Genomic DNA, 14,742 nt, shown 5'->3' on the forward strand with positions numbered 1-14,742 from the left:
TAAACAACCTGATTAGTGATTACCTCCTCCAGCCTCCTGCGCTGAGAATCAGATTGATGCCAAATGTTGACTCCATCTCCATCTCCATCTCCATCGCCATCTTAATTGATCTGTTTAGCAGATACCGATCACGAGAGCCTCGAGGTACTCCTCCATTTCACACTTGATCCTAGTCGATTTCACTTCCAATCTGATACAGAAAATGTAGGCAATGCTATTAGAAGATGGCCACCAACTAATAAATAATTAATGGGGCTTTTAGATCCAGATCCAAAAACATAGATGGTTTTTAGGAGTGAGTCAAATTACCTAATTATATGTATTTATTTTTTTAATGCTCATTTTATATTTTCTAAAAATATTAAAAATCAATTAAAATCTTCTAATATTATGAATTTTCAACCCCAAAAAATATAACTAATATCTTATAACAAAAATAATAATATATTGACATAAATCTATCTGCAAATCATTCTACTCTAACTCAAGTAACAAATATATGAATGTATATCATACCTATAAGTAAGATATGAAACTTAAATAAAAGGTAGAAAAAACATAATATATCTACAAGCAAGACACATGAATCTTACTTGATTATAAAAAAAAATCTGTCATATAGGTTAATAAATATAATTAACCTTGTGATATAAGTTGATTATAAAAATAAAAACTAAAATCTATAAATGGGGTTTAAAACGGGATAAAGAACAAGAAAGAACAAATTAAATAAATAATCAAAGAGATAATTAGAAAGAAATTTGATTTTTATAATAAATCTCATCATTTAAGAGATAATTATTGATAATAAAATAATAAGATTTAAGGAATTTGACTTATTTTAATAAATTGAACTATTTCTACTATTGGCTTAAAAAATTAGACCTATATCAAGTTTTCCTATAATTTAATTAATACAAGGACAATACCCAATCTATTCTTTTCTCTTTCATTTTATTTTTATTTTTTTAATTTATATTTAAAATGTGATTTGAAAAACTCAAAAGAAAAATGTCAGCAAAACTATTTCTAGTTCCATACGTGGAGAAAAAGAAAAACAGAGGGATAAAACATCTTTTTCAAAAGTTTTAAGAAGTAAAGAGCATTTTTGGCATATTGAAGGCTCGCCATTTTAAGAGTTATGACTATTATTACGAATAATAGAAAGTCAAAAAGTCAAATATTTTAGGCTCAATAGGAAATTAAAAAAAAAGAAAAGAAACGAATAAACCAAAAGTCTCTCAGCTTTCAAAGTTCAACTTCTAATTGAAAAATCTCCCCATCCATCCCTTCCCTTTCCATTTTTAATCATCCCTTCGTTTTATCCAAAAAAAAGAAAAGAAAAACACTCTCTTTGTTCCTTGTTCTGAAAAAAGTAATATATTTGTTCCAAAAGAGGGGTTTGGCCGTTGGGTTCCTAACTTCCTGTCTCGTCGCCATCTCCTCTTTCGTTCGTTCATTCATTCAATCTGTTTTCTTTTGTTATGACTTGTCAGCTTTGAGTTTGCGTATTAGTCACAAAGAAACCCAGATCAGATAAGGCGAGTGATTCTTCCCGCATTACCATTACGTGACAACTCCTCGTCGCCGTCGCCGTCGGAGCTTTTCCTCCGCAAATTTATTTTCCCTGTTAATCTTTAATCTTATTCGTATAATTTACAATTCCCTTTTGATTACAACAATCAATTTTGACTGATGGATTTGTTTTGTTGATAAATTGTAAATGGTGATCATACCAATGTACAATCCAATCCAATAAATACAAAACAAAAGAAGCAAGGGAGGAGGGATTTTGTTGTCTGTTGGTGGGTTGTGGTTTTGCTGCATGCATTGAATTGAATTGAATTGTGGTGGTTAGACAGATTAGACAGAATTAGAATATCATTCACCATTGATCATCATCAGAAGAAACAAAAGAAAAGATGAAGCTGGTGGTTCAAGTATTGGGGGCTCGGGATCTACCAGCGATGGATCTCAACGGCTTCAGTGATCCGTACGTGAAGGTGAAGCTCGGGAAGCACAAGCTCAGGACCAAAGTGGTCAAGAAGACCTTAAACCCCTATTGGGGGGAAGAGTTCGCCTTCAGGGTCGACGACCTCAACGGCGAGCTCGTCTTCTCTGTCCTCGACGAAGACAAGTACTTCAACGACGACTTCGTTGGCTGCGTCCGCATCCCTGTTTCCCAAGTCTTCGATGCCCGCAACAAGTCCCTTGAAACTGCTTGGTACCCTCTCCACCCCAAGAGTAAAAAATCCAAGAACAAGGATTGCGGTACTACTTTTACCTTCTTGTGCTAAATTAAATATGCCTACTCGCCCTTTCTTTTTCTTGTTAAAATTTCTCATGCTACCTGGTGCACTAGTCTCCATATCCAAATGCTTACGTTTCATGCTTTCCAAGTACAAAACTTGGGATTCTTGTCCCACATTTAGATATGAATTCTTTTATTTATTTTTATTTTTTTCAAAAAAGAAAAAGAAAAAGAACATTGCTTACTGGCAGGCAATACCAAATTACCGGTACCCCATTTGTGAATTCTAGCTAAATGTAATAATGTGGTTGGATTTGTCTCCAAGTTAGTTAATTTAAAATATTTCTCTGTCCGATTGTCTTCCTGACAGGCGAGATTCTTCTTGCATTACATTTTTCCTCAAACAATTCATTTGCGGACTCGGCTTCTGAGGGTGGTGACATTGGAATTGAATCACCTTCAAGGTCTCTCAGTTGTGTTTCAGAATCAGCTTCTCCTGTGAGAGTGAGACCAGATGAAACTGCATCTTTTAAGGACTTTAAGGAAGAAAAGCTTTGTTCTCAGAAGACCTTTGCTGGTCGCATAGCTCAAATATTCAATAAAAATCCAGATTTACTTTCAGCCTCCTCTAGCAGAGTGGACTTATCCGAGCTTTCTGAAACTGCTAAACCCGAAGTTTGTGAGAGCAGCTCTGAGGATCAGTCCTCTTCCGCTACATTTGAAGAATTGATGAAAACAATACTCTCACGAGATCAAGAGAGTGAAACCCCAACCAACTTGCCAGGAGGAGTGCTTCTAGATCAACTCTATGTCACTCCACCCCAAGACCTAAACACGTTGCTATTTTCAACAGATTCAGGTTTTCATAAAGAAGTGGCAGATGTGCATGGAACTACAGAATTGGATCTAGGACAATGGAAATTAGATAACAGCACCGAGAGCGTCAAAAGAGTGGTGACATATATTAAGTCTGCAACTAAGTTGATAAAGGCTGTCAAAGGAACTGAGGACCAAACGTATCTCAAAGCTGATGGGAAGGTTTTTGCAGTTTTAGCAAGCGTAAGCACTCCTGATGTTCCCTATGGGCGCACTTTTAAGACGGAGTTGCTCTACTGCATTACACCTGGCCCCGAGCTGCCATCAGGAGAACAATCTTCACGTCTGGTAATATCCTGGCGGATGAATTTTCTGCAGAGCACCATGATGAAGGGAATGATAGAAAATGGAGCTCGACAAGGTTTAAAGGACAGTTTTGACCACTTTGCTACTTTATTGTCTCAGAATGTTAAGCCAGTCGATTCAAAGGATCTTGGATCCAACAAGGATCAGGTTTTGGCATCACTGCAAGCCGAACCCCAGTCTGATTGGAAGCTGGCAGTACAATATTTTGCCAATTTCTCTGTGATCTCCACATTGTTTATTGGATTGTATATGCTTGTACACATCTGGCTTACCCAACCCAGCACTATTCAAGGGCTGGAGTTTGTTGGGCTTGACTTGCCAGACTCAATTGGTGAATTCATCGTCTGTGGTGTCTTGGTTCTTCAAGGAGAAAGGGTGCTGGGGTTGATCTCACGCTTCATGCAGGCTAGAGCACAAAACGGTAACATCGCTTTTTGTGGTTGCTTTTGCTTTAATAACAGACTCTTAGCCTCTGCCTTTCTCTAGTTGACAGTGTGATCCTTTTTCATCAAACGAGTAATTCCATTTGTGTCATTATCACTATCACTATACCTGTCAGGTTTTATCTACTCCATAAACTCAACGTTTAAGAATACTACATTTTTTACTGATGCTTCTTGCTCAACAATTATTTTTCTCTTCTATAGAACACAGTGATGTGCATTTTTCAAACTGTTTCTAAGCTGTTCAAAATCCTAATTTTCTTGATGTCCGTATGTTTATCTTGTTATATTTTTTGTTTTAAATGCGATTTATGAGTTATCATCTTTGTGTGTCTTATAGGCAGTGATCACGGAGTCAAAGCCCAAGGAGATGGTTGGTTGCTAACTGTTGCCTTGATTGAAGGAAGTAACATAGCAGCTGTCGATTCAAGTGGGTTTTCTGATCCATACGTGGTGTTCACTTGCAATGGGAAAACTAGAACCAGCTCAATCAAGTTCCAGAAATGCAATCCTACATGGAACGGTGATTTTCCTTTTACCTGATTTTTTAGTTCGTTTGCATTTGCATTTATACTTCTTCCAATGACATTTGTCAATGCATATTTGAACAATAATGTCAATCTACAGTTCAGAATATGTCTAGATTGTGCAACTTATATGAACTAAATCTTGGTCTGATTGATGTCTTGTTGGTCTCCGCAGAAATATTTGAGTTTGATGCAATGGATGAACCTCCTTCTGTGTTGGATGTGGAAGTTTATGATTTTGATGGACCTTTTGATGAAGCTACCTCACTGGGTCATGCTGAAATCAATTTTGTAAAAACTAATATATCAGATTTAGCTGACTTGTGGGTTCCTCTTCAAGGAAAGTTAGCTCAGGCATGCCAGTCAAAACTCCACCTGAGAATTTTCTTAAACAATACAAGAGGTGGCAACGTAGCAAATCATTTTTTGACTAAGATGGAGAAGGAGGTGGGAAAGAAGGTATAGTGGTCCATTAATTTCGAAATTCACATTACTGGTGTTCTTTTGCTTATATTCCCTTTTTAGTCGTGTTCTACATTCCTTTCATATATTATTACTCATGATTATTAGTGAAAACTATTCTAGATAACTGTGCGGTCTCCTCAAACAAATTCAGCATTCCAAAAACTGTTTGGGCTTCCACCGGAGGAATTTCTCATCAACGACTTTACCTGTCACTTGAAACGAAAAATGCCCCTGCAGGTGCTCTTAATATGGTTATACACCCTGTTGAAATTTTCCTATTGACATTAAACTTTCTATTTGATTCTTGGAGCCATACCTGTTGAGCATGCAACCTTCTCTTGCTCCTCATTTTCTGTTATATTTTAGTTATATTCTTATCTTATAGTTCTTCCCGTGCAGGGCCGCCTATTTCTTTCTGCAAGAATAATTGGTTTCCATGCAAATTTATTTGGTCACAAGACAAAGTTCTTTTTCCTGTGGGAGGATATAGAGGATATTCAAGTTGTACCTCCAACTCTGTCATCTATGGGCAGTCCAATTGTAGTCATGACTCTGCGGCAGGGTAGAGGTATGGATGCAAGGCATGGTGCAAAGACACAAGATGAGGAAGGCAGGCTGAAGTTCCATTTCCAGTCCTTTGTATCTTTCAATGTAGCTAACAGGTACTCGAAGAACTTCGTAGAATAGCATGGCATTCACTTCAACAAAGTAGAAACCTTTCATTAATTTTTGTGATCTTCTTCTCTCTTTAATTATTAGATATCATTTATTCGGCGTATGTTGGGTCTGCCCTTGCCTTCTTTTGACTTAGTTTAGATCTCTGCTGTTCCTTGCTCTTTTCTTTTGCTTGGTGGTGGTTGTGCATGGGTACCCCATCTCAACACTGACTTTACACCATTTTCTGAACAATTGATGCTTGCTTGGACATAAAGATTTGACTCACAACATCTGATGTTTCTGAATAGGACAATTATGGCTCTTTGGAAGGCTAGGTCTTTGAGTCCTGAGCAGAAGGTGCAAATAGTTGAAGAAGAATCCGATGTCAAGATCCAAGCTGAAGAAAGCGGGTCTTTCTTGGGCCTTGATGATGTCAACATGTCTGAGGTTTATTCTGCAGCTCATTCCGTTCCTGTGAGCTCTCTCTCTCTCTCTCTCTCTCTCTCTCTCTCTCTCTCTCTCTCATAGTGTATCTTTGTTAAAACTAAAATTTCGTTTGCAAGACTGCAACTCGCTTGTCCCCTTCTGCTTAAGCTGTCTCATGGAATCAGAATAGCATAGCTTTCATCTAGATTATTTTCTGTGTGTGGTACTCATGACTATACACATCTTAGTTCTAGTTATCTTAGTTTCTTCTCGATTGACCATCATATTTGTCTTGTTGGCAACAATAGACAAATTTCTTCACAGAGCTATTTGGCGGAGGTGAATTGGACCGTAGAGTTATGGAGAAAGCTGGTTGTCTTAACTACTCTTACACCCCATGGGAATCAGAGAAGGGCGATGTCTGTGTGAGGCAAATATATTACAGATTTGATAAACGTGTGTCCCAATATAGAGGAGAGGTGACTAGTACTCAGCAAAAATCCCGCCTCTCTGATAGAAATGGTTGGCTTGTACAAGAGGTCTCGACCCTCCATGCAGTACCGCTTGGCGACTATTTCAATGTATGGATGACATTGAACTTTGCCGAATTCTGTTTAAATAATCCTTTTTCGTAAGTGTGTTCCCCTTGAGTCACTTGTTTCACTACATGATTTACTAGTCCCTTTTCATAATTTGCAGCTTCACGTTCGATACCAAATCGAGGATTTGCCCTCAACACCAAAGGGATGCCAGGTAAAAGTATACTTTGGGGTTGAGTGGCTCAAAAGCACTCGGCATCAGAAAAGAATTACAAAAAACGTACTAAAGAATCTGCAAGATCGCCTGAAGGACACCTTCAGTGTAGTTGAGAAGGAATTCACAAGATAGTGGGTGGATTTGGTGCATTCCTGGGATTGTAGACATTTGACAAGACATATGGCAGCTTGGATTGAGCTGGACTGGGTGATATGCCAGCTTGGAGACAATGAAAAAGTGTCTTTAAGCTTTGGCTTGCAGAGGTGTGGCAATAACATATGTATGATGGATGTGGTGGATATGAAGGTGGAAGCGTGTCTGTTGATGCTCTAGTGAGCACCATGGTCCTGGACGAAACAGTGCTTAGTTAGTGTTTCTGGGACAGAATCTGGACTAGTTTATGGGGGGAGGAGGAGGAGGAAGAGGAGGAGGAGTATTTGGTAGTTGCTGGTTGTGAATAACGGGTGCAGATTATGCAATAAGCTTCTAGTGTATATGGAAGTGGCAGGTCTAGTTTTTGTGGTCTTGCCGTTTCTGGCCGAACAGCAGCTGTACCTCGCTGTTGGTGGTGGCGGCCCGGGTGGTGCTTATTCTTCTAGAATAGCTCAAACTTGTACCGATTTTATTTATATTTCCTTGCTTGAATTATGAATAGCAATACGAAATTGTTAAATGTGAAGTGTCCATATGTATATGGCAGTTTGAAACTTGTACAAGAACCATTTGTATAATTTGAAACTTCCTTCCTTCCGGTGTCAATTGTTAACTTGCGATCATAAATTATAATTTATTGCTCCTTAATTTTTTTTTCAATTTAATCTGTTATTAGTGATAAAAAAATTAGACCAAGCACAGCACCAACCGCATAGGAGGTAGTACACATCACTTGTCGTGGAGTAATATTGCAATATATTAAGGGTAGCACACATCACATGTTATGAACAGGAGAGATCTGCGTGGGATTATAAGGAGTTGGACTAGTTTGAGAGCAGATTAACGCCCCCTGACTGGGCAATCGACCCTCGTCCCGGTGTCTATTCTCTCGAGGTTCTCAAGGATAGTCAGGTTCTTGATCGCATTGCCCTTGATAGGCGTCGCAACATCTTTGGCCGCCAATCTCAAACTTGTGACTTTGTGCTTGATCATCAGTCCGTTTCCCGCCAGCATGCTGTTGTTGTTCCTCACAAGAATTGGAAGGTTAGCCGCACTTTCTCTCACTTTTCCTTTCTTTCTATTTACTTCAAGTGCATGCCATATATCATTATTCTAACTGGATTGTTAGTGTAATTGGTTTGTACTTTAAGTCCATCTCGATTGTTCATATCTGTATCCTGTCCTGTGCTTGCTGTTGGTTTTGTTGACCAAGTAAAGTTTTGTTCTCGTTTGGGTTTGCCACTCTTCAAAACTTGTAAAGAAAAGGGTAACAGAACAAATATTCTACTAACTTTATCGTCCCATCCAGATTAGAGAGCTGGATTGTTTACTATTTCTGTGGTTTTAGATTTAAATAAGAGGGTGGTATCTTTGGACAATGCCTGAGTAGCCCTACAACCTGATCCGTCAATCAAATGATTCAATTGATCATTAGGAGCTTCATGGATTCACCTAATTCACCGTACTTCATGGCCGTGGCCGTGTTCTCTCATCCTCATGACATTGTGGGGGTGATTGCTGTTTATTTCCCATGCGTTAAGTAGTTGTATGATGTTGGTTTCTTTGTTTACTTTGGTGATCCGAAACCATTTAAAAGCTTTATCCCTTCTGCAGCATATATGTAATTGATTTGGGATCTGCACATGGTACTTTTGTTGCAAATGAAAAAGTGACTAAAGATACCCCTGTTGAGCTTGAAGTGGGCCAGTCCTTGAGATTTGCTGCATCAACTAGAATTTATTTCTTGAGAAAGAATGACGCAGCTCTTTTTCCTCGTCCTCCAGCACCTGCAGAGGTTAATCTGCCACCACCTCCCGATCCGTCTGATGAAGACGCTGTTGTGGCTTATAATACGCTTCTAAATCGTAATGGTCTGACCACGCCTGACGTAGTCCCTAAGTCCCGCAAGCCTAGTGACTCAGCAGGCGCAAAAGGAGACAACCAGCAGCCAGAGAGGCCCTCTAAGAGAATTAGGAAGGCAAGAGTATCACTCAGGGATCAAGTTGGAGGAGAGCTGGTTGAAGTAGTTGGGATTTCAGATGGTGTGGACGTAGATACTGAACCTGGTCCAGTAGGTGTAAAAGAAGGTAGTCTTGTCGGGAAATATGAATCCCTTGTGCAGATTACAGTAATCCCCAAAGGGGAGGAACAATTATATGTCAAGGAAGGCAATTCTTCCCAAAAAGGCATGACTGAAAAATTACAGGAGGTCTTAAATAGAGTCAAAACTGCTCCAAAGGGTGGGATTTATGATGACCTTTATGGAGAATCTTTTTTCTGGCAAAGTGGGTTCGTCATGGGCATATCCTTCTTCTGTGGACTCGAGTGGTGGACGAGCCTCTCCAAGTAGAGATACTGACGGGAAGGCATTAAGTGTAAACCATGGAACTAACTCAAGTCACGTTGACGATGACGAAGATGATTTGTTTGGTGATTGATTTAAGCAAGCACTCAGTGGATGGATTTCTTGTTCTCTTTTGGGGTTTGAAAATGCTTTTGAAGGTGGAAAAGCTTTGGTGAAAATTATATGGTCTTGCTTCCTTCTGAACGGGAGTATAGTTATAGTTAATCAACAAATTCTTAGCATTGGCATGGCCTGACTCATAATCTCCGAGTCAGTTAATGTTAGTGGGGGAATGGTTGAGAATATGTTTGTTGGTGCTAGGTAGGTCATTTATTCGATCCCTGCTCAATCTGACGTGAAGTGGTTTATGCTTTTATATTATTATTAACCTGACAGGAAGTCTTTTGTGAGATGCTGATGTGGGTTGGCTGGTGGGGAGGGAGGGAGTCACGTATTTTTGTAGTAAGACGACTGTTGATATCTCCTCGCAATGTAGCCCTGCTAACTCGGAAACTGGTTGAGGATTGCTGCACATTTTAATGCATTAGGCTGTAACACAGAAGGTGGAGTCGGCTTATAATTTGCATGTAAACTCTGTTTTTTTAATTCACGAATTGTGTACTCTTATAATTGAACTACCAAAGAATCATTTGCAATATGATTAATAGACCCGAATTCTTTTTAGCTTTTCGCACACCTTTTTTTATTTCTGGTTATCAAATTCAATAAATCAAGTAGAAACAACGGAAAAGATTAAATAGGGGATGTGAGAGGAGAAAAAAAGTATTTATTGTTTCCCTTAACAGTATCAATGTTCAATGTGTGTAGAGGAAAAAATGACTAGTGCTAGACTTATCATCTCTCTAATAGAGGTAGGGTTTATCGACATATGTATGTCTAATCTCTATTAAGGAGATGAGATCGACAAATGATGAAACAAATAGATAGTAAGAATAGCATTTTTGGAGAAAAAATTGGAAGTTGACAAACAACTGAAATCCCAATTGAAGGAAATTAGGATTCATGAATGCGAGAAATGGCCCTTTATAGTGGGACACTCGTTTACAATAGTGCTATTTGGGGCTTGGAGTAACAACATGGTTTGGGTTTAGGGGCCCCGAGGCATAGGATCCGAATCCGTGTGCGTTTCAAAGGCTTTTGACCGACCATGACATCGATGAGAACCTTGAGGAGGAGAAACTTGGAGGGACTGTTTTTCCCTGTTCGAAACCATTGCAGACATTTGTCAGCCATTGCCAATGGACCCCAACAGTCCCCTGTAACTGTTGGGGCGGAGGACGCGAGGAACGTGTGCACCCCTCTTGTTCATGAAATCCTACAAATTTGTGCAGGAACAGGTGCACCAGCGGAAGGGAAGGCCTGCCATGCACAGATCATACGTGCCGGATTAGTAGCAGACACTTTAACCTCTAATATGCTCATCAACATGTGCTACAAATGTGGTTTACTTGATTGTGCCGGCAAGGTATTCGATGAAATGCCTGAAAGGAGCTTAGTTTCATGGTATACAATGATTGGATCACTTTCGCGGAATGGGGAGGAACAAGAAGCTCTTGATCTTTTCTTGCAAATGCAAAGGCAAGGAAACCCTTTCAGTGAATTCACTGTTTCAAGTGTTCTTTGCGCTTGTGCTGCCAAATGCGCTGTGTTTGCGTGTAAACAACTGCATGCTTTTGCTGTTAAGTTAGCAATGAATTTAAATGTCTATGTGGGAATCGCGTTGCTTGACGTTTATGCAAAGTCTGGTTTGATAAAGGATGCAAGCTCTGTTTTTGAGCCTTTGCCAGAGAGGAGTGATGTTACGTGGAGTTCGATGGTTGCCGGGTATGAGCAAAATGAGCTTTATGAAGAGGGTGTTGTTCCATAGAGCTAAAAGCATATGGTTAGAACAGAACCAGTTTACAGTTTCTTCTGCTATTTGTGCTTGTGCAGGTCTGGCTGCTCTCATTGAAGGAAAGCAGTTGCATGCTCTGTTATCTACAACTGGCTTTGGTTTGAACGTATTTACTGTTTCCTCTCTTATAGACATGTATGCAAAATGTGGTAGCATTAGAGAAGCGTACAGTGTTTTTCAAGGTATGAACGAGAGGAACATTGTTTTATGGAAAGCCATGATTTCAGGGTTCGCTAGACATGCTTGCTCCCTAGAGGTGATGGTCTTATTGGAGAAAATGCAGCAGATAGGTATGTTCCCGGGTGAGGTAACCTATGTTTCGGTATTAACTGCCTGTAGTCATATGGGACTAGTTGAAAGTGGAAAGAAATATTTCAACCTCATGATAACAGAGCACAATGTGTCACCAAATGTTGTTCACTATTCATGCATGGTTAATATTTTAGGTCGTCAGGGTTGATTCTTGAAGCCTATGACTTGATACAGAAAATTCCGTTTGGTGCTACTGCTTCTATGTGGGGTTCTCTGTTGGCTTCTTGTAGGATCCATGGAAATATTGACTTGGCCGAGGTCGCAACAAAGCATTTGTCTGAGATAGAACCTAATAATGCAGGAAACCATATATTGCTGTCAAATGTTTATGCAGCAAATAACAAGTGGGGGGAAGTTGCGAGAAGGAGGGAGATTCTTATAGAAAGCGAGTTGAAGAAAGAGAGAGAGGGAAGAGTTGGATTGAAATAAAGGACACAGTGCACTCATTAATGGTCGGATAGAGGAAACATACTAGAATTGATGAGATATATTCAAAGTTGGACGATTTGGTCACAGAATTGAAGACAATGGGCTACAAGGCTGAGACTGAACACGACCTTTCATTACGTGGGTGAGAGCAGAAAGCATGAACTTTTGAGGCAACCACAGTGAGAAAGTTGCTCTTACTTTTGGGTTGATGTGCTTACCTTCCAATGTTCCTATCGGGATCATGAAGAATCTTAGGATTTGTGTTGACTGCCATGCTTTTATGAAGGTCGGTTGAAGTTGTAGGGGAAGGGAAATCATCGTTAGGGATACAAACAGGTTTCACCATTTCAAGAATGGTTATCGTTCTTGTGGGGAATTTTGGTGACATACTTTTTTCAGATATTCTCCATTACAGTAATAAGTAATTGGTTGTAAACAATGTGAAGTGATTAAATATTAAATTGTGAGGACTGAGGCGGCCATGCATTAACATGGTAATTAGATAATTAAACAAGAAACAGATTAGTTTCGGATAACTTAGGTAATTATAACAATATCTAATCAATCAAAAGAAGAGTATGGAAAGTAATTTACGTACCTTAATCCTCCTATCTTTAACTTTACCGAGGATATCATGACCATTCTATCACATATATACTAAGCTTAGCCTCCTCGTCATAACATAATTGGTGGGTCTTTGACGAATAATTAGCAGTTAGCTCATCCATCTTCATTTCAAATGAAGAGATTTTAGGGATATATGGTTGGGCCCTGCGCTGTCTAATCTACTTGCATGATATTGCCTAGCTAAATAATATTTTGCACTCTTAAATTTGAGTGCAATTGTAATTTCATACTTATCTTTTAAAATATTATAATATCATAAACAAACTTATATTTAATTTTGTCATACATTCGTTAATTAATTCATCAATTTAACCGTTAAAATTGCTTGTGCGGCAACTACAAGTCTAATTATATTATTTTTTTAATGTGGCCGTCAATAATCTACGGGCCCCACTCCCCACCACTATTGACTATTCTCATCTTCAACTCCATTCTCCTTTCTCCACCAACCCTTCCCCACCCCAACCTCCCCACCCACCCCCCAGCTGCAGCCATACCTCCTTCAGATCCTTCTCACTCCAAAGATATTACTCTCAACCCCATCACTTTTCTTTATTAAGTCACGGTGGAGTCTTAGAGCACTTCCAGCGTGTGCTCTCCCCCGAGGGACAGGCTCGTGAACAGTGGCAGAGAGCCCAAGCAACCAAGTCCAGCATGTGCTGGCAATGGAGCCTGAGCGGGCCCGAGGGAGAGGCCCGGCACAAGTTGCCAGCCCGAGAGCCCAAAGGCAACATGACGTGGGAACCATAATATAAAATTAATAAAAATATAAAATAATAATAAAATAAAAGTAAAATTAAAAAAATTAAAAAATTGTAAAACCCAGGCTTTGAACTCAATGGCTCTTGCCGGAGTTCGTTGCCGAGGTTGATGAACACCCACAGACAAATGGCAGAGATCTTCCTTCGCCGCAACTTCCGTCGCACTCCACACCGCCTTCGCCCCCACGCACTCGCGATCCTCCTCCTTCCATTGGCGCGCCCAGATCGCACGATTTGTGATTTGTTTTCTGGGGAAAGAGGAGAGAGAGAGAGAGAGAAAGAGAGTTTGGTTAGGGAGCGGGGAAGATCAGAACCGTTGATGGAGGCTGAGGTGGGTGGGATGGTGAAGATGGAGGAAGAGATGAGGAGGGTTTGGGTGCGTTGGGGGGTTGGGAGGGGGACATGGGTTGAAAAGAAAATGTTTGGGCTTTTGGAATGGTGCCAACGCACCATGTGAAAGAGTAGAAGAAAAAAAATAATAATAATAATAAAAAAGGTTTTGGATTGGGATCACCATGTGAAAAGAAAAAAACTAAAAAAATAAAAAAAAAATTTAATAGAAAGTGGTACAACGAGACCGATTAAAAATCATATCCGAAATTACAAATAAAATTATTTTGTATTATGAAAAAAAAAAAAAACTAATATTTTATTGCCTATTGCCAGTGCTATTCAAGTGTAACGGTGGAGATGCAAAAGATAGTTACTGTTCATTAAGGGCAGTTACTGTTCACTAGGTGGATTAAATAGTGAATAGCCTGGGGGAGGGTTTCCCACGGTGGAAGTGCTCTTAGAGTACGTTACATATTCCAACGACCCCACTCCCCATCGGCGTCGGCAAGACCTTCACTTTCTCTCTCTCTTTTTTTTTTTTTTTTTTTTTGCAACAAATCCAGTTAAAAGAAACTCACTTCCGCCAAAAATATAGATCTATCTTCATCCTCACAGTATAATTTGTTGGACGTTGGATCATAATCCAACGATTAATAGATCTACACAGTTAATTTAAGGATTGCTTGGAATATAAATAAGATTAAGATTTAGTTAATAGCTATAGCTTGTATCCCAAGTAAAGTTAATATATTCCGAATTTCCTTGGAGAATAAGGGCTCTAATTCTATCCTATTTGGAATGAGATTTGGTGTATCAGTTATCCTTGGATTGCAAGGATTCCTAATGACATTATTTTGGGAAGATTCATTAGGGTTAAGTCCATATAAATACAAGGATAAGGTCCCTGCTCACAACACACAGAAACTCATATGAACGTTCCATTAGTTCGAGTATAAAGGAGTATTGAGTGTGCAAAAGACTTTGGTCAACTAACATATTATTCCGCAGGATTCCAATACGATTTCCACCGAAGGAGAAGTCCATGGTTGAGTCTATTCCGCACGGTATCGTCAAAGATGGTTCATCTTTCCTAGATGCCATGTTGACTTCGAATACTTTATCAATTGAGCATAATTTATGGATTCTTTCAGGTTAGTGCTT

The 14,742-nt window shown here is 39.4% G+C and overlaps 1 protein-coding gene and 2 pseudogenes across 1 annotated transcript; all 3 read left to right on the plus strand.

Moving 5' to 3' along the window:
• The first annotated feature begins 15 nt into the window (after window positions 1-15).
• On the plus strand, window positions 16-7,466 carry LOC103949374 (C2 and GRAM domain-containing protein At1g03370-like). The gene is made up of 10 exons (XM_009360792.3): window positions 16-144; window positions 1,497-2,271; window positions 2,622-3,854; window positions 4,217-4,399; window positions 4,579-4,862; window positions 4,989-5,105; window positions 5,268-5,530; window positions 5,834-5,999; window positions 6,260-6,532; window positions 6,651-7,466. Exons 2-10 carry the CDS (start codon window positions 1,923-1,925, stop codon window positions 6,837-6,839), a joined length of 3,057 nt encoding a protein of 1,018 aa, XP_009359067.1. The 5' UTR covers window positions 16-144; window positions 1,497-1,922; the 3' UTR covers window positions 6,840-7,466.
• On the plus strand, window positions 6,888-9,871 carry LOC103943776 (annotated as a pseudogene).
• A 169-nt stretch (window positions 9,872-10,040) lies between these two features.
• Window positions 10,041-12,330, plus strand: LOC103943768 (annotated as a pseudogene).
• The last annotated feature ends 2,412 nt before the right edge of the window (window positions 12,331-14,742 follow it).

This window comes from the organism of the source record quoted next, unplaced genomic scaffold, assembly GCF_019419815.1.
Source record: "Pyrus x bretschneideri cultivar Hongxiangsu unplaced genomic scaffold, Pyrus_bretschneideri_v1 Contig19, whole genome shotgun sequence".
NCBI lineage: Eukaryota > Viridiplantae > Streptophyta > Magnoliopsida > Rosales > Rosaceae > Pyrus > Pyrus x bretschneideri.